At 38.0% G+C, this 21,257-nt stretch overlaps 1 protein-coding gene across 1 annotated transcript in view; it reads left to right on the forward strand.

The window, feature by feature from the left end:
• Window positions 1-21,257, forward strand: part of TBC1D5 (TBC1 domain family member 5) — a 567,048-nt gene that overhangs the window by 330,624 nt on the left and 215,167 nt on the right. Inside the window, exons 12-14 of the mRNA XM_061167253.1 lie at window positions 19-69; window positions 167-236; window positions 8,948-9,120. Coding sequence (XP_061023236.1) covers window positions 19-69; window positions 167-236; window positions 8,948-9,120 — 294 coding nt within the window. The remainder of the gene's footprint in view (window positions 1-18; window positions 70-166; window positions 237-8,947; window positions 9,121-21,257) is intronic.

A 21,257-nucleotide genomic window follows, 5' to 3' on the forward strand; every position in this document is an offset into this window, starting at 1 on the left:
TTGTATTGCTGTTTTAAGTGAGGAAATGAAAACTCTCCTGAACCCTGAATATCTGGAACATGATGCCTAGTAAGTACAAAAACTTTTCTGTTATTTTTATTTTTTATGCCATTTTTACCTTAATGAAGATTTAACATTAGCGTTATATTATTTTTCTGATTTTTAGTGCCATGTTCTCACAGCTTATGGAAACTGCTGAACCTTGGTTTTCCACTTTTGAGCATGATGGTCAAAAGGTAATTATAATACAAATATTTTCAATGTATTTGAGGGAACAAATGATTTCAGTAAATAAAAGTGTAAAATTAGAGAACAAAAGCCATTATTACTGCTATAAAAACAAAAATATAAAAATGCCTGTGAAATAAGTTTGAACTGGGGTTCTAAATCATGCCTCTAATTATTGACACATTTACAAAGGTAATATAAAAATTTTCATGTAAATAAAATAGAAACTTTCTTTTATATGTGTGTATATTATGCATGCAATATAATTTCTTAAAAATTGCTATAAATTTTGAATGAGAAGTGTATTTATCTACTTGATCTGTGCTGTCCTGGTGAGTAGACAGGCCCTGAAGTATATAGGTAAACTGTATCAAGTAGGTTGTTTTACTAATGCATCACTAAATTGAATTTGTATGTTTAGCGTCAATAATATTTATCCCTACTCTCTCTCACCTTTATTCTTTAACTGTAATTTTTGTGAAATGACATACCATGGTATTCACCTTTTTGAAGTGTACAATTTAGAGGTTTTTAATAGAGTCACAGGATTGGTGCCTGCATCTCCACTTTCTAATTTCAAAACATTTTAGTACCCTAGAAGGAAATCCTGCCCCCACTAGCAGTCACTCCTCATTTCCCCCTCCCGAGAACATCTGGCATCACTAATCTATCCTCTGTTTCTTTGAACTTGCTATTCTGGACCTTGCATGTAAATGAAATCATACAATATGTGACCTTTGTGACTGTCTGTTTTGACTTCGCGTAGTGTTTTCCCTACTCAGGACATAGCATGTATCAGTACTTCGTCCCTTTTCATGGCCGAGTAATGTTTCCTTACATACATATATGTCACATTTTATTTTTCCATACGTCAGTTGGTAGACATTTGGGTTCTCTTCACTTTTTAACTATTAAAAATAATGTTGATCTGAACATTTGTGTACAAACTTTTTGTGAACATATGTTTTCATTTCTCTTGGCATGTCTCTGGGAGTGGAATTGCCAAATTAACTGTCATTTTAAACAAACATATATGCTAACTTAGGGATCATTCTGGCCTTTTCATTTTTATTGCACAATATTGGGAAAATTGCAAATTATTCTGACAAGGTCTGTTGTGTTAAGAGTTTTGGGTATATTATTTTCTATATGACTAATTTTTTTTATATTAGTATAATTGAATGTGTTCTGGTTAGAAACCATGTATTACTCAGTTCTTTCACTTTATCTCTTAGCCAATGAAATGGATGACTAATGCTTTTTATGCCTTTGGTCAAGATCAGGATGAACTAGTGCCTGCAGGCCAGTTTGGCCTGCCATCTGTTTTTGTACAGCTTGTGAGTTAAAAATGGCTTTTACATTATTAAATGGTTGAAAAAATAATCAAAAGAGAAACAATATTTTGTGAAATGTGAATTACAAGGAACTCGAATTTCCATATCCATAAAGAAAGTTTTGTTGGGATACAGCCATGCCTGTTTGTTTACTTTCTGTCTTCAGCTCCTTTCTCATTACAAAGGCAGAGGTAGGTGATGGCAGCCCGGACTATGTGGCTTGGAAAGCCTCAAACATTTACTGTTTTTGCAGAGAAAGTTTGTCAAGTCCTAGCCTAAGTGATAAAGTCTTCCTCCAGCAATATATCACCACGCTCTGTTCTGTGAGGATCATTAGAGGGGAAGCGTGCTGTAATACAGCACATGTGATGAACAATGTATTTTCAGCAGGTGATTTGGTGAAGATATAGACTTATGTGAACGTCAGATTTTGAGCAGAGTATTTGAATACATTTAATTATAGGCCTCATGATCATTTTACACAGTGGTCATTTTGTGTTTTATAACTGATTCAGAGTATCTGAGACACTGCATGATAAACTGTGAGGGCTGCCAGTTTTTACTTTTACTTATCCACGTTGCTTTCACTGAATCGTATGAAAATGGCTAAGACTACACAAAGATGCACTCAGAGAACACATATATGTGACCTCTGAGAATTTGTATCAGTTACTTGTGTGTATCAGTGCATCATGTGTTCCTGAAAAGCATATCTAGTGAATCCCTTTTTCATCCTACCCTTTGTCTTCTATTTCATTATTCTGTCATCTTTTAAAGAAGAAAGTTGAGAAATTAATATATCCCTCTTTCAGGTCTTCTAATTCCATGGAAAATTCAGTTATATCACTTTGCATGCTGCCTCGTTCAGTGATGTACCTTTTATAAGCCTTTCGTGATGAAGGAAGCAATGTGTTGGTTTACATAGTGGTGTGAAATCATTATCTCACCGTATTACTCACTTTGTGGCCTGGCACTGATCTGTAAAACACACTTTGCATGCCACTAATAAGTGGTTAGAAAAGTTCTCTAGTTTTATTGGTAGTTGTGTTTGTCTCATCAAATGCAATGAGACAATCACAGCTTTATGTTAAATGTAGGTAGCATTCTTTATGGTAAGAAATCCTGAAGGTAAGTGTTTTACATTAACTCTCTTGTTTTAATTTTCCTATTAGATATGCTATGCTGTTTAGCATTTAAATAACCAGAGAGATTGCTTTCAAGTTTTTTAAATTTAAGAGATTTTATTATATTAGGTTGGTGCAACTGTAATTGCGGTTTCTAACTGGGAATTTTAAATCATTATAATTAGGGTCAAACACAACTTTATTCATCAAAATAGGAATCATTACAATCAACACCTTTGCCAACAAGAAATGTTTGTTTATTTCTATAGCATAAAAATGCATACCTTGGGATTCAACAAATTCTTGGAAAGCATTTTCTGCCTTCTGCTGGTCGTGGAAGCATTTTCCTTGCAAAGAATTGTTGAGATGGTTGCTGAAGTGGTAGTCCATTGGTGAGAGGTCAGGTGAATATGGTGGGTGAGGCAGAATTTCATAGTCCAATTTGTTCCACTTTTGAAGCTCTGTTGTGGCATGTGGTTGGGCATGGTCATGGAGAAAAATTGGGCCCTTTCTGTTGACCAATACTGGCTGCAGGCGTTGCAATTTTTGGTGCATTTCATTGATTTGCTGAGCATACTTCTCAGATATAATGGTTGAGCCAGGATTCAGAGAGCTGTAGTGGATCAGACTGGAAGCAGACCACCAAACAGTGACCATGACCTTTTTTTGGTGCAAGTTTGGCTTTGGAAAGTGCTTGGAGCTTCTTCTCGGCCCATCCACTGAGCTGGTCATTGCTGGTTGTCATATAAAACACACTTTTTCTCTCAGAAATGGTTCATTGTTTCATAGCAAAAGAGAAGACAACCCCTCAAAGTGATGGGTTTTTTGGTTTGTGGACCACTAATGAGGCACCTGGACTTCCCAGGTGCCAGTAGGGGTGAAGAACCTGCCTGCCAGTGCTGGAGACGCAAGAGAGACAGGCTGGTCATTGTCAACTTCTGATGGCCTGCCAGTATGCCCTCAGCATCAAGGCTCTCGTCTCCTTTGCAAAACTTCGTGAACCACCACTGCGCTGTATGTTCGTTCACAGTTCCTGGGCCAAAGGCACTGCTGATGTTGCGAGTTGTCTTCACTGCTTTATGACTCATTTTGAACTTGAATAAGAAAATCGATCAGATTTGCTTTTTGTCTCAACATCATCTCCATGTGTGTGTGCTCAATTGTGTCTGACTCCTTGTGGCCCTATGGACTGTAGTCTGCCAGGCTCCTCTGTCCGTAGAAGTTTCTAGACAAGAATACTGGAGCAGGTTGCCATTATCTCCAGGGGATGGGTCTTCCCGACCCAGGGATTGAACCCGGGTATCTTGTGTTTCTTGCACTGGCAGATGGATTCTTTACCACTAGCACCACCTGTGAAGTCCTTACTCCTATCATTTCCTTAGTCTAAAATAAAATAAATGTAAACACCCAGCAAATAATAAGTCATTAGCATAAAAACATAAAGTGAGAAAGACACATTAAAATAATGTATACCATAACCATATTTATTTAAATACATATCAAATGGCAAAGTTCAATAATGCAAAATTGCAAATACTTTTGCACCAACCTAATCAAGTATTCTGTTAGGGGAAATCTTTTTAAGTTACAGCATCCTGTTATTTGAAGAGAGTATACTGGATGTTACAAAATCAGAAAAAAGAGTTTTGGATATACTATTTTTATAGTAAATGATGACAATATGGAGGTTTCCCTTTCTCTTTTATATACAAATTAGCAATGAGTTGAGCTCTAAATATTAATGTAGTCTTCTGACCTTTAGACCTAAATACACTAGGGCAGGCACTGTAGAAAGTCCAAAGGGCTGTGTTTCATTTTAAGACTTGAAATGATCCTGGGCAGCCAGATGGAACCCCTTCCCATGAGCTTCCTCTGTCCTTACACAAGCCCCTCCCCTCCGCTCTCCTGTGTTTTCTGCTGCCCTGCCTAGTCAGGACTCTAGGGAGAATTCCAGGCTTTTTTTCTGTGTAGTTCTTTCTCCCAAATGGTGCAGGCAAGAGCTTCACCTTCTTTATGTCGCTGAATCTGGTCCAGTGACAGAAAGCTGATCCTCCTTTTAGAGATCTCACAGTTTGGGAGGCAGATAAGTAAGAAAGCAGGGAAGAGCAGACTAAACTGGGACACTGGAGCCAAAGCTGACAGCACAGGTGGGGGCCCGCCGGGGAAACACTGGGGGGAGCTTCACGTGGAGAGTGGCAGCCCAGGCTTTCTGCATGCACAGTGAGAGCAGGCTGACCACGTGAGGGACAGACTGCCACCCTGGCCAAAGAATCTGCATTGTTTCATTTTTCCTAGAGTGAAAATAACGAGGAGCTCTTAAAAATGTCTAAGGAGGGACTCTGCCATCTTGTGACTTGTATGAAAAGGCAAAAAGATAACGACACTGAAAGATGAATTCACCAGGTCGGTGGGTGCCCAATATGCTACTGGAGAAGAGTGGGGAAATAAGTCCAGAAAGAATGAAGGGGCTGAGCCAAAGTGAAAACAACACCCAGTTGTGGACGTGTCTGGTGATGGACGTAAAGTCTGATGCTGTAAACAACAATATTGCGTAGGAACCTGGAATGTTAGCTCCATGAATCAAGGCAAATTGGAAGTGGTCAAACAGGAGATGGCAAGAGTGAACATTGACATTTTAGGAATCAGTGAACTACAATGGACCAGAATGGGTGAATTTAACTCACATGACCATTACATCTACTACTGTGGGCAGGAATCCCTTAGAAGAAATGGATTAGCCTTCCTAGTCAACAAAAGAGTCCGAAATGCGGTACTTGGATGCAGTCTCAAAAACAACAGAATGATCTCTGTTTATTTCCAAGGCAAGCCATTCAACATCACAGTAATCCAAGTCTATGCCCCAGCTACTAATACCAAAGAAGCTGAAATTGAACGGTTCTATGAAGACCTACAAGACCTTCTAGAACTAACACCCCAAAAAAGATGTCCTTTTCATCAGTGGAGACTAGAATGCAAGAGTAGGAAGTCAAAAGATACCTGGAGTAACAGGGAAGTTTGGCCTGGGAGTACAAAACGAAGCAGGGCAAAAAGACTAACTAGTTTTGCCAAGAGAATGCACTGGTCATGGTAAACACCCTCTTCCAAAAACACAAGAGACAGCTTTACACATGGACATCACCAGGTGGTCAATACAAAAATCAGATTGATTATATTCTTTGCAGCTTAATATGGAGAAGCTCTATGCACTCAGTAAAGTCAAGACCGGGAGCTGACTGTGGCTCAGATCATGAACTCCCTATTGCAAAACTCAGAGTTAAATTAAAGAAAGTAGGGAAAACCACTAGACCATTCATGTAAGACCTAGATAAAATCCCTTAACGATTATGCAGTAGAAGTGACAAACAAATTCAAGGGATCAGATCTTATAGATAGAGTGCCTGAAGAACTATGGACGAAGGTTTTTAACATTGTACAGGAGGCAGTGATCAAAACCATCCCCAAGAAAAAGAAACACAAATATGCAAAGTGGTTGTCAGAGGAGGCCTTACAAATAGCTGAGAAAAGAAGAGAAGCTAAAGGCAAAGGAGAAAAGGAAAGATATACCCATCTGAATGCACAGTTCCAAAGAATAGCAAGGATAGTTAAGAAAGTCTTCCTCAGTGATCAATGCCAAGAAATAGAGGAAAACAATAGAAACAGAAAGACGAGATCTCTTCAAGAAAATTAGAGATACCTAGGGAACATTTCATGCAAAGATGGGTACAATAAAGGACAGAAACGGTATAGACCTAACAGAAGCAGAAGATAAAAAGAGGTGGCAAGAATACACAGAAGAATTATTCAAAAAAGATCTTCATGACCCAGATAACCATGATGGTGTGATCACTCACCTAGAGCCAGACATCCTGGAGTGACAAATCGAGTGGGCCTTAGAAAGCATCACTATACAAACAAAGCTAGTGGAGGTGATGGAATTCCAGTTGAGCTATTTCAAATTCTAAAAATGATACTGTGAAAGTGCTGCATTCAATATGTCAGCAATTTGGGAAAATTCAGAAAGCCACCAGCCTGAAAAAGGTCAGTTTTCATTCCAATCCCAAAGAAGGACAATGCCAAAGAATGTTCAAACTACCACACAGTTGCAGTCATCTCACATGCTAGCAAAGTAATGCTCAAACTTCTTCAAGCTCAGCTTCAACAGTACGTAAACTGAGAACTTCCAGAACTTCTAACTTTTCAAGCTGGATTTAGAAAAGGCAGAGGAACCAGAGATCAAATTGCCAACATCGTTGAATCATAGAGAAAGCAAGAGAATTCCAGTGAAATATCTACTTCTGCTTCATTGACTTCGCTAAAGCCTTTGACTATGTGGATCACATCAAACTGTGGAAAATTCCTAAAAAGATGAGAATACAAGACCTCCTTACCTGCCTCCTGAGAAATCTATGTGAAGCAAGAAGCAGTAGGTAGAACAGGACATGGAACAAGGGACTGGTTCAAAATTGGGAAAGGAGTACATCAAGGCTGTATATTGTCACCCTGCTTATTTAACTTCTCTGCAGAGTACATCATGCGAAATGCCAGACTGGATGAAGCACAAGCTGGAATCAAGATTGCAATCAGCTATGCAGATGACACCACCCTTATGACAGAAAGTGAAGAGGAACTAAGGGGTCTCTTGATGAAGGTAAAAGAGGAGAGTGAAAAAGTTGGCTTAAAATTCAACATTCAAAAAGCTAAAATTGTGGCATCTGGTCCCATTACTTCATGGCAAATAGATGGGGAAGCCATGGAAGCAATGAGAGACTTTATTTTTCGGGGCTCCAAGATCACTGCAGATGGTGACTACAGCCATAAAATTAAAAGATGCTTACTCCTTGGAAGCAAAGCTATGACAAACCTAGACAGCATATTAAATAGCAGAGACATTACTCCATCTAGTCAAAGCTATGTTTTTTTTCCAATAGTCATGTATGGATGTGAGAGTTGGACCATAAAGAAAGCTGATTGCTGAAGAATTGATGCTTTTGAACTGTGGTGTTGGAGAAGACTCTTGAGAGTCCTTTGGACAGCAAGGAGGTCAAATCAGTCATAACTACAGGAAATCAGTCCTGAATATTCATTGGAAGGACTGATGCTGAAGCTGAAACTCCAATACTTCGGCCACCTGATACAAAGAGCTCACTCACTGGAAAAGTACCTGATGCTGGGAAAGATTGAGGGCAGGCAAAGGCGACAACAGAGAAAGAGATGATTGGATGGCCCTACCAGCTCAATGCCATGAGTTTGAGCAAATTCTGGGAGTTAGTGATGGTAGGGAGGCCTGGTGTGCTGCAGTCCATGGGGTCGCAAAGAGTCAGACATGGCTGAACGACTGAACTGAACTGAAGTGAACTGATCATCAAACTTGAGGGGGCAGCTAAAATTTTCATGAAAGCACTACACGGAGTTAGAGATCTGTCTTTCCTTGTACAGGGTATGGGGTGGCAGGAAGGGAAGTCATCCTGCCCATGTAGATTTTTTTTTTAAGTCAGCTACACTTTTGGTTTGGAGAATTTCAAAATCTTCCTACCTAGCTGTTTTTTTGTGTGTTTTTTTTGAGATTTAAGTTTTATTTTTTTAATTTATTTTCAACTGGAGGGTAACTACCCTACAATATTGTGCTGGTCTCTGCCATACAAAAACATATACATGCCCCCTCCACCATGACTCTCCTCCCCTCACCCATCACTGCTTCCCATCCTCCAGGTTGTCACAGATTACTGTCTGCCCAGCTTTTTAAATTGATCAAAGGACATTCAGAGAAAGCCTTCTTTTTTAGTATTAGTGTACTTTCTTTCTTGACTTTTTAAAAATTGTTTTAATAACTCAAAAGTAAGACAGTTTTCAATTACTCTTTTTTTTTTTCCGCGTTTAATTCTTATGCCACAAGAAGCATGTTTTCCTCAGAGTATTCACTTAGGTACTGTGGCTGCTGAGACACGCTGGCCACAGACAGAGAGACTAGATTGACTACTGTAGCCAAAATTGTCTTAAAAGACTGAATGTCACCAAAGAAACTGTTCAAGGGAACCCAGTTAGAACATATTTTAGGTTTTTCCTGGCCTTTACTTTATGAGCACCATCATTTATGTGGCAATCAGTTTATTACTCCACATTTTAAGCGTTTGTCCTGAGTTGATTAAAGTAGTTGTTGGTTCTACTTTAAACTTTCATTGATAAATACTTTCAAGAATCATGGCCTTATATTTGTTAATTTCACCCTTGAAATAATACCTGTTCCATTTTTCCTGTGTTTAGGGGAAAGAAACCCTGATGCCTCCTATCCCCTTTGCTAGACCACAGGATTTGGGGCCAACAATTGCTATTGTTACTAAAGTCAACCAGATCCAGGATCAGCTACTGAAGAAGCATGATATTGAGCTTTACATGCACCTGAACAGACTAGAAATTGCACCACAGATATATGGGTTGTAAGTATTCAATTTAAATTGCAGCAGCACCAAAGTTTGATTTATGGTGGTTTCTGTATGTTTTGGATTCATAGAAGCAAGAGTACAAGCTGTCCCGGCTGTATTTCCTTTCATATCTCCTTTGTGTTCTGTGAGCCAGACTCTGTGCTCACTGCTTTCATATGTCATCTTTCATCTAATATCACCCCTTTGTTACAAAGGAAGAAGCTGAGATGTACAGTGAAAGTGTAAGTCACTCAGTCATGTCTGACACTTTGCAACCCCATGGACTATAGCCCACCAGACTCCCCTGTCCATGGAATTCTTGAGGCAAGAATACTGAAGTGGGTTGCTGTTCCCTCATCCCAGGGGTCGAACCTGGGCCTCCTGCATTGCAGGCAGATTCTTTACCATCTGAGCCACCACAGAAGCCTGAGGTTTACAGTAACCTTACACACACTGAACAGTGAAATCATAATTCAACAGGTGAAACTGGATCCATAACCTGCAAAGCCCAGTGCAAAATAAAAATAAATGGCTCTTTAAAAGAAAATGAGCGGGAATTTCAAGATGGCAACAGCAGATCATTAAACCAAGCCTTCTGAGAAGTACAGAGTCACACAGATTATATACATGTGAAGCAGCCCAGTACCCAGGCAATCCTGTAATATATTCGTGTTCTTTCCGCTTTATAATGTGCTTATCTGCTCTACCCTTTGGAGTGCATTTCTAAAAGTAAGATAAATGTCTCTTACAGTAAAAATAATATATTAATCTTCTTTAGCCAGATGATTTCTGTAACATTCTGTAGCAGGAGAATATGGAGCCAGTCACCAGTCACCCTTAGATGTATATGAGTGTGTGTGTGTGTGTGTGTATGCATTTAGTAACTTATAATGTGAGTATGCAAATTAGCAACTTTAATAAATATGAATTAGTTGTGTAGTGCTAGAGACAACAAAAGGATCCTTTAAATTGAAATGATACGGCATTCATATCTAATGTTGGGCATTCCCTTGGTAGATGTTTCTTGCAGATCACATCTTTCAACTAGATAGAATATGGAAAATTGAGAAGGTTTTATGAGATATACATAATAGGTTCTCAATGAATATGAGTTCATTATTTCAATTAGGAAGAACCTCAAGTCATAGGTTTTGAATCAGAGCAGAAGCCATTTATTTAGACCAAAGGAAAGCATGTCAGTGAGCGTTTTCTTTATTTCCTCATGTTACAGTCTGTCACTAATAACTACTACTTAGCTGTTCTCCTCTTGAAGCCCTGAACTCTAATTGACAACCTCTGCTCTCCTGTTTTCATGATACCTGTTTGCAGTTTTGTGACTTAAGCTTGACTTCATCGTGGAGAGTTGCTCCATCATTCCCAGTGGAAGGGAGAAAGTTGTGGGAAACATGGGAAACATGGGCAGCACTGTAGGTTATCATCAAACTGGCATTTATCACACTTTTCAGTCTGGCTAATATGTGTGTGATTATAGAATAAAAATCTGTTGTAAAATACCAAGTGGCCAGGTCAGGAGGCAAATTCTATATTCTTTTCAACTATGTACCCCCTCCAGTGTTCTTGCCTGGGAAATCCCACGGACAGAGGAGCCTGGGCTCACAAAAGAGTCAGACACAAATTAGCAACTAAACTACAGCAATGCACTCAAAGAACTGGTTTATTCAAATGCAGAAGATCATTTTATAGCCTCAAAACTTGTTTTCTGGTCTAGAAATTTGTCTTAAATGTTGGAGAAAGAAACTAATGCTGGACACTTTTATCACTTCTTTGAAATGCTCTCTTGTTTGCTACCTCTTTGGCCAAGCTGGTGCTTTAGATTGTGGTGGTCGTGGCATGGACTTGGGTACGGTGATTTTCAGCCAGTGTGTTCTGGTTTCCTTATCAGACATTAGTTCCCATCTGCTTTCTGTTGATAATGATTCATAGAACTTCTTTCACATCCAACCAGCACCTTCCCAATAAAATTCTGTGATCCCTGACATAATTAATTACTCTTAATCTTTTCAACTTCACTCTTTAGCTGTACTAACAAAATCAGAGCTTGCAGTAAACATAGCTGAAAAAGTTATCCCTTTATTTTTGTATAGATGTATTATTTAAAAATACACAATTTTTCATCCTTAGGGAAATCACTCATTCTCTTAACTGTTCTGTATTACATTCTGTAGTGCAAAGATTTTACTTACTTATATCACTTATTAAATTTGATTTCATAATTTCTTTTGGTGAGGCAATGTGGTTGAGTTTCCCTATGTCTTTATGCTACCCTAAGCTGTACCACTCATCTATATATTTCCTACTGATGACTGTTAGAATGGGCACAAAGAATAATATGTGTAATATAAAATGGCAGTTAGAAGCATAGGCTTTGAAATGATACAGACTTGTTTAACCACTCTGAGCCTTGGTTTCTTCATCTGTGAAATAGAGATGAAAAATAGTGGTACATACTTCATGGAGTGCCTGTGAAAATTAAATCATAATATATAAAAATCATAGTGTTCAGTAGGAGATAAACATTGAGTATATGGTTAGCGCTGCTTTTGTTGCCATCATCTGTCATTATCGTTGCAGGGTTAAGATATTGTGGCCCTGTCAGCATGATGTACCCTGTGATCCGTGAGCCCTTCTAGCTCTGACTTTGGCTTTCTGTGTTTTCTTCAGTAAAGCATACAAGCTTCTACTTAAGTGGAAACAGAATAGCTGTCCTTTGTATGGGTGCTTCTCAAGAAACAGCACAAAAGTGGAGTGGACTTTTAGAAACATCATAGCAGTTTGACAGAATAATTTTATCTCCTTGAACCTAATAAATAGTGTAGGTTTTATTTCATGGAAATAAATTAAAATTGTTAGTTTTGTTTTAGATCATACAAGTAACATCAATCTGAATAACTGCTGATGCTCTCTTCTGTGGCTGTTGGGAGAAAGCTTGGTGGAGAGAAGTTATTTAGCAAAATGAAATTATATCCCATATTGAGTCCAGGTTTCTAATTTTAGCCAATCTTAGCAGTTGCATGATACATTAAAATCTAATTAAATCTTCTTTCTGATACGGTTGTCGTTATCTTTAAGAGAAAGATTGGGGACTTCTCTGGTGGTCCAATGGCTAAGACTCCATGCTCCCAATGCAGGGGCCTGGGTTCAATCCCTGGTCAGGGCACTAGATCCCACATGGCTGCAATTAAGAGACCAGGCACAGCCAAATAAATAAATTTTTTTTTTTTAATTTTTATTTTTTTTTTTCCAGTGGGTTTTGTCATACATTGATATGAATCAGCCATGGATTTACATGTATTCCCAATCCCGATCCCCCCTCCCACCTCCCTCTCCACCCGATTCCTCTGGGTCTTCCCAGTGCACCAGGCCGGAGCACTTGTCTCGTGCATCCCACCTGGGCTGGTGATCTGTTTCACCATAGATAGCATACATGCTGTTCTTTTGAAATATCCCACCCTCACATTCTCCCACAAAGTTCAAAAGTCTGTTCTGTATTTCTGTGTCTCTTTTTCTGTTCTGCATATAGGGTTATCGTTATCACCTTTCTAAATTCCATATACATGTGTCAGTATGCTGTAATGTTCTTTATCTTTCTGGCTTACTTCACTCTGTATAATGGGCTCCAGCTTCATCCATCTCATTAGGACTGGTTCAAATGAATTCTTTTTAATGGCTGAGTAATATTCCATGGTGTATATGTACCACAGCTTCCTTATCCATTCATCTGCTGATGGGCATCTAGGTTGCTTCCATGTCCTGGCTATTATGAACAGTGCTGCGATGAACATTGGGGTGCACGTGTCTCTTTCAGATCTGGTTTCCTCAGTGTGTATGCCCAGAAGTGGGATTGCTGGGTCATATGGCAGTTCTATTTCCAGTTTTTTAAGAAATCTCCACACTGTTTTCCATAGCGGCTGTACTAGTTTGCATTCCCACCAACAGTGTAAGAGGGTTCCCTTTTCTCCACACCCTCTCCAGCATTTTCACAGAACTAGACCAAAGAATTTCACAATTTGTATGGAAATACAAAAAACCTCAAATAGCCAAAGTAATCTTGAGAAAGAAGAATGGAGCTGGAGGAATCAAACTGCCTGACTTCAGACTCTACTACAAAGCCACAGTCATCAAGACAGTATGGTACTGGCACAAAGACAGAAATATAGATCAATGGAACAGAATAGAAAGCCCAGAGATAAATCCACGAACCTATGGACACCTTATCTTTGACAAAGGAGGCAAGGATATACAATGGAGAAAAGACAACCTCTTTAACAAGTGGTGCTGGGAAAACTGGTCAACCACTTGTAAAAGAATGAAACTAGAACACTTTCTAACACCATACACCAAAATAAACTCAAAATGGATTAAAGATCTAAATGTAAGACCAGAAACTATAAAACTCCTAGAGGAGAACATAGGCAAAACACTCTCCGACATAAATCAAAGCAAGATCCTCTATGACCCACCTCCCAGAATATTGGAAATACAAGCAAAACTAAACAAATGGGACCTAATGAAACTTAAAAGCTTTTGCACTACAAAGGAAACTATAAGTAAGGTGAAAAGACAGCCCTCAGATTGGGAGAAAATAATAGCAAATGAAGAAACAGACAAAGGATTAATCTCAAAAATATACAAGCAACTCCTGCAGCTCAATTCCAGAAAAATAAATGACCCAATCAAAAAATGGGCCAAAGAACTAAACAGACATTTCTCCAAAGAAGACATACAGATGGCTAACAAACACATGAAAAGATGCTCAACATCACTCATTATTAGAGAAATGCAAATCAAAACCACAATGAGGTACCATTACACGCCAGTCAGGATGGCTGCTATCCAAAAGTCTACAACCAAATAAATAAATAAATAAATAAATTTTTTTTTTTTTTAATGAAAAAGGTTTTATAATTACCCCATTCTGGTATTTGTGTGAGAATATATGTGGAAGTCTCCTGATGTGGCAAATATGCCATCTATAAATGCATTTGTTGCTTTTTGTTAATAAATGTATATAACAAAATTAGAGTTAATAATTAGTGTATCCACATGAAATGTGGAACTTTTTGTTTTAGTTCTGTGAAAAATGGCATTGGTAATTTGATAGGGATCACGCTGAATCTGTAGATCACATTTGGGAGTATAGTCATTTTCATAATATTGTTTCTTCCAACCCAGGAACACGGAGTACCTCTTCATCTGTTTATGTCATCTTTGATTTCTTTCATCAGTGTCTTATAGTTTTCTGCATACAGCTCCTTTGTCTTCTTAGGCAGGTTTATTACTAGATGCTTTTTTATTTTTGTTGCAGTAGTGAGTAGGACTGATTCCTTAATTTCTCTTTCTGAGTTTTCATTGTTAGTATATAGGAATGCAAGTGATTTCTCTTTATTAATTTTGTATTCTGAGACTTTGTTAAATTCACTGATTAGGTCTAGGAATTTTGTGACAGTATAAGTGGTGCTAGGAAAACTGGACAGCTACATGTGAAAGAATGAAATTAGAACACCACCTAACACCATACACAGAGATAAACTGAAAATGGTTTAAAAACCTAAATGTAAGACCAGAAACTATAAAACTCTTAGAGGAAAACATAGGCAGAACCTTTTATGACATAAATCATAGCAAGATCCTCTATGACCCACCTCCTAGACTAATGGAAATAAAAACAAAAATAAACAAATAGGACTTAATTAAACTTAAAAGATTTTACACAACAAAGGAAACTGTAAACAAGGTGAAAAGACAACCCTCAGAATGGAAGAAAATAATAGCAAATGAAACAACTGACAAGGGATTAACTTCCAAAATATACAAGCGGCTCATACAGCTCGATACCAGAAAAACAAACAACTGAATCAGAAAGTCAGAAAAAGACATAAACAGACATTTCTCCAAAGAAGACATACAGATGGCTAGTAAACACATGAAAAGATGCTCAACATCACTCATTATTAGAGAAATGCAAATCGAAACTACAGTGATGTATCTCTTCACACTAGTCAGAATGGCCATCATCAAAAAGTCTACAATAAATGCTGGAGAGGGTATGGAGAAAAGGGAAGGGAACTCTCTTGCACTGTTGGTGGGAATGTAAATTGATGCAGTCTCTATGGAAGACGGTATGGAGATTCCTTAAAAATCTAGGAATAAAATCACCATATGACCTGAGGAAATCAAACTTGAAAACGACACATGTAACCCAGTGTCCACTGCAACACTATTTACAGTAGCTAGGACATGGAAGCAACTAGATGTCCATTGACAGATGAATGGATAAAGAAGCTGTGGTATACATATATAAATGAAATATTACTCAGCCATTAAAAGGAACACATTTGAGTCAGTTCTAATAAGGTAGGTGAACCTAGAGCCTGTTATACAGAGTGAAGTAAGTCAGAAAGAGAAAAACAAATATATGCTAAAGCATGTATATGGAGTCTAGATAGAGGGTACTGATGAAATTATTTGCAGGGCAGCAAATAGAGACAGACATCATCCAGAACAGACTTACGGACATGGCAGGGGAGGGAAGGAAGGAGAGACTGGGATGTATGGAGATTGTAACCTGGAAACTTACATCACCGTGTGTAAAATAGACAGCCAGTGGGAATCTGCTGTCTGACTCAGGGAACTCAAACCGGGCTCGGAAACGGCCTGGAGGGGTGGGGTGGGGAGGGAGGAGGGAAGGGACATGTGAATACACATGGCTGGTTCATGTCGATGTTTGGTGGAAACCAGCACAATTCTGTAAAGCAGTTACCCTTCAATTAAATAATTAATACATTTAAAATTAAAAAAATAATTAGTGTAAAAATATTAATTGTGCAAACATTGGCTAAAGTCGTTCCAAATTAGATTATTTTAATTTTAAATAAATTGATGATATTTATCTTGTAATATGGGAATAAGATCCTAGGAAATCTTGAATGTTATATAATAACTTGCTTATTAATGCTATTATTTTGTTTGTTAAAATGCATTATCTCCTGAATAACTGTGACAGGTTTTTCTGTCAGGAAATGTTAAATTGACTTACTATTTAGGTTAAACAAAGTTAATTTATAATTAAATATTTAATACATCTTCAGTGATATTATAAAATAATATTTCCTAAAAGTAATTTACACTGTCTTCCATTAACTTTGTGAAAGATTACTCCTGTTATACCAAAAATGAAATTTTTGTTACTTTAAAAATTCAGAAAATTTAGCATCTTGAGTTGTCTTTTGTTTGCTAATTATTGGACTTTTTAAAATTCAAGTTCTAATGGGCCTATCAGTGCATGCTGACTAATTTCCAAAGTAAAACATTGACTACATGAATCCAAGGTAATTTCTAACAGTTGCTGTTTGATGTTTTCATTTTAATATGAGAATGAGAATGTCCTGTGATTTCATCACTTAGGAATTATTTTTGTGGAAAAACCTCTAAAATATTACTTTTACCATTTCATCCCTATGTCTTATTTTGATTCCAGAAGAACCTAATCACAGCAGATAAAAATACAAATATTTAATGCTATTTTCTTAATACTCAACACTATTTTATAAAGAGATCAAAAATTGAAGTTTAAAAATAACAGTTTTTGCTAGGCCAGAGTAACTATTTTATTATCACTTTTAAGTATATTGAATCTGTATATTTTCGACTACATTTTATTCTTTGATATAAATAGAATACATAATAAGCATCTGTGGGATATGCAATTAATGTCATTTTTGAGGAAAGATCCTCATAACACACTTGGGCTTTGGCATTCTTAAATTACGAGCACTTTACAGCACTCATGGGATAAATCCCATATCTCCCAAATGTTTATTCTGCATCTTTCATTTCCCTTATTTCCTATTTTCTGGATTAGCAGTTGTTTTGCTGTGTTGATGTCTAGTAATTTAGTAGAGGAGGTTCTTGGTTATTGATAAATAATCTGCTAAATTGTGGTATTGTTTCCAAATATTTATATTACAGTGTATTTGTTCTAACACATATCAGTGTGATTGTGTATAACTACCAAGGTTTTTGAGCTGATATTTGAAGTATAATCATATGGTCAAAAATATAACTGTCATCAAAGTCAGTATAATTACTCACCTTAAAAATTCTCTCTCAACAGGTTAAGAAATGGCTTCATGTTCTAAACACAGTTAGTGATTGAAATGTTCTTATCTTTTTAATGAGCTTTACATTATGTGTTAAATATAGAATATATGTTTGATACCTTGTTATGCACTGGGCAGTTCCCCCAAGTTAATCCTTTTGAAAAAGCTGGGTTTTCGTCCTTCTATATGAAGAGTTACAATTAATAATTATGGGGAAAGATAATTATTTGAAATAATGATTAATAGTTCTTAATATTCATTGTTTCCTAAGGACCAGACATTGTCCCTAATGGCTTTCATCAACTACTTATTCTCACAACACATTGGTATACATATTGTGACCATCTCCATTTTGTAGATGAGGAACTCAGAAGTTTATGAAGGCTTATTTTGTTTGGATAGACTAGCTACCAGGAAGCTGAGCCAGGCTTTGCACTCTTGAGCCTGCATTCATACTCTCGTTTGACTAGGACTACGAGGATGTAGGATACTAAGATCTGTAGATGTCCTATGTGTCAGACTAGGCCATGAGTCAAACGCAGGGCAAATAGGTAAGCGGCAAAGACCAGACAGGGTCAAGGCCTAGAATCAGAGGAGCCTTGTTACTAGTGATCAGAAACCATCCTACTCCAAGATTTCATTCCACTAAAATTCAGTGCAAAGATCAAAAAATGTTTGCAATGTACACAAAATATATAAAGAATAAAATGCAAATTTGTATTCTTTATATATAATAAACCCTTAAAATTAGTAAGAAATCACTTTACCTATAAAGTATTTAGAAAACTAAAGTGAACCAACACATAGGAAGAAAAAGTCAATGGCCAACAAATATACAGAAAGGTTTTCAACTGTTCCAATATTAAAGAATTATAAATTAAATAGCATTTAACTCAGTGCTAATCTAATCAATTTGGGAGTTGATCAGGAAAGTAAGTAAAACACCTAATAAACTTGGGTTTCTTGACTCCTGATTGCACTTTTAAACTTATAGACATCTTAAGGGAATCATGGAGCAAAGGTCTGTATAAATATGTTTATCACAGTGTTATTTATGATATGAAAGGGAGACTAATTTCTAATAATAAAGAAAATAATAGGGTAAATAAGTTCATGTGATGAAATTAAGACATAAATTAAATTATGTATTTGTGAACTATATAATCCCAAGAGCTGATGCTAATGATAAATTCTAAGGGAAAAAAATCACTAAGAAAAACTACATATAATCTATTTTCCTAGTTTAGAAACTCATATGTTTGAAATGAAAATTAGCCTGTAAGTAGTGTTAACATTGGTTATCTCTAACAGGGAATAAAGATTAGTGTTTATTTTCTATACTTTTTGCTATTTTCTCAGTTATCGCTATTTAATCACAGATTGATTTTATAAGAGTTAAAAAAAATGTGATGGCAAATGTAAAAAAGTGCTTAATTGCTATTAGTGAGCACACATGTCAATATCCAGAAAACTGAAATACATTGAAGACATATTTGAGCTACTATCAGTAATCTTTTAGGAACTAAGGAAAGTGAAGGCCTGGAAAGAATATTTAACACTTTATTGACCAGAGACATATTAATACATCGTTTGCCACCTGGGTATTATTGGTCAGAGTGTTTCAGTATTCACTTACATAACAAATTGCTAGCCACAGGCGTTATTTTCTGCAAAAATCTCCTGGTCAGTAATGTGTTAATATGAAAGAAAAATTTTCTCTTTCAACATCTGCAATGCAACAAAATGTATTTACTTCAATCTCTGACAGTATTTTAGAACTTCAAAAAAATAGATGATCTGTAATTCTTTGAAAGGCAAATTATAGTATGTGTTCACCAAAACAGTTTGGACAAGATAGAACTTTGTTTTCTTTTCTGTTAAATTACCAGATTAGAGAAGACCTTTTGACTGAAGATTTTTATTTCACCATTTTCATTTATTCTTTTGCTCAAACAGAGAAATTGAAGACGGAATGATATTGCATTTAGGCTGAAATGGAGCTTTGGGTGATAACTGTGTTCAGAGAGCATGAATGAGTGCGCTGCAGCCCAGGGCAGGTGGGGTCCTGGGGCCGGCCGCACGGCTTTGCTGCTGGTGCTGCACAGAGTTCCAGCATCTCAGAGTCTTTTGGAAGGCCACTTCCGTAGCTGCTCGTGTCTCAGTTGTGCCACTTAAGTGAGTAGTTGAATATCTCAGGTTGACCAGTCCCTTGTTGTGGAGTTTGGTACCATCACAGGTAGCTTATTTCATGGCGGATTTCACTCACCTGTCCACTGTGCCTCCCAGTAGAATGTGTTAAAGTATTTGAATTCCCAGTAAATGTTAGACTCTTATTCACAAGGAGCTCTTAGCATTACATAGAGGAAAAAATAAGATTTGATATAATATAGATGTTGATTAAATCATGGCTTTAAAGGACTGGCAAGGTGGCATAGTAAATGCTAAAATTACAACTAACTGCTAAACAGTATTGACAAAAAACAAAAAAAATTGCTGGAACCTACCAGAAATGATAGCTTGCATCTGAAGATGAGGAAGTCACAATGAGGTGGTAGGAGGGGTGCAATCACAGTAAAATCACATCCCATACTGCCAGGTGGGCAAGCCACAAACCGGAAAATAATTATACTACAAAAGTTCTTCCACGGGAGTGGAAGTTCTGAACCCCATGTCACCCTTCGCAGCCTGGGGGTCTGGCAACAAGAGGGGGAACCCCAGGAAAATCAGGCGAATTGGGTGCTGAAGGCCAGTGGGATTTGATCACAGGGATTCCATAGGGGGAAAGGGAAGCAGCACTAGGAAGCAGCGATTAGCGACTAAAGAAGCGCCACTCCTGGAGGGCACACACAGGGTCCTGTGTGCACCAGGACCCAGGAGAAAGAAGCAGTGATCTCATAAGAGATTAGGGCAGACCTCCCTGCTAGTGTTGGAGGGTCTCCTGCAGAAGCCTGGAACAACTGTGGTTCATTGCAGGGACAGAGACACTGGTAGTAGCAGTTCTGGTGAGGACTCATTGGTGCAAACCTTCCCAGAGGCTTACGTTTCCTCCCCAAGACCTCTACCCCAGCCAACAGCCTGCAGGCTCCAGTGCTAGGACCTGTCAGGTCAGATAACTATCGGGCAGGAACACAGCCCATCTGTCAGCAGACTGGCAGCCTAAAGGCTTCCTGAGCACATGCCTGCCAAGGGAGGGATAAGACCCAGCTCCACCCACCAGGGGGCAGAAACCCTCCCCAGAAAGCCTGCATAAGCCTCTCTGACGCCTCATCCACCAGGGGAGTCAGGTAAAACAAGATGAACTACAGCCCCCTCAGCCAGTGGAATGGAAACAACAGCCGCAGAGAATCAGACAAAATGAGATAGCTGAGGGATAAGGGACACATCCCAGATGAAGGAACAAGATAAAACCCCAGAGGAACCTCTAAATGAAGTAGAGATAGGCAACCTACTAGAAAAAGAGTTAACAGTAATGATAGTGAAGGTGAGCTAGGATCCAGACAGCACTGGTCTAGATCTTTATTCTAGGATAAGGGAGAGGAAAGTGTCATTGAAACATAGTGATTTGGGAACTTCCTGATGGTCCATTTAAGATTTCACTTTCTAACGTACGGGTTGCATGTTCGATCCCTAGTCCAGGACCTAAGATCCCACATGCCTCATGATCAAAAACCAGAACATAGAACAGAAGCAATATTGAAACATATTCAGTAAATGCATTAAAAGTGGTCAAAACACACACACACACACACACACACACACACACACACACTTTGAAAAGCAATAATGGTTTTATAATCAAATCACACTGGTTGCACAGTGGTAAATAGATTGAAGGGGGAAGTAGCACTAGGGGAGCAGTGATTAGCAACTAAAGTGGTGACTTCTGTATTCTAGAAGAGAGGTACGGGTGGCCTGAAACCAGATAAAAAGCAAGGAGGATGATAGAGATAAGTGGACATACTTAGAAAAGACCAAGTTGCTGAATTTTCAGGACTTGAAATTAATTGAATGTGGGAGTGGGGAAGAGGGAAG

This window comes from Dama dama, chromosome 19 (assembly GCF_033118175.1).
Source record: "Dama dama isolate Ldn47 chromosome 19, ASM3311817v1, whole genome shotgun sequence".
In the NCBI taxonomy this organism is placed as follows: domain Eukaryota; kingdom Metazoa; phylum Chordata; class Mammalia; order Artiodactyla; family Cervidae; genus Dama; species Dama dama.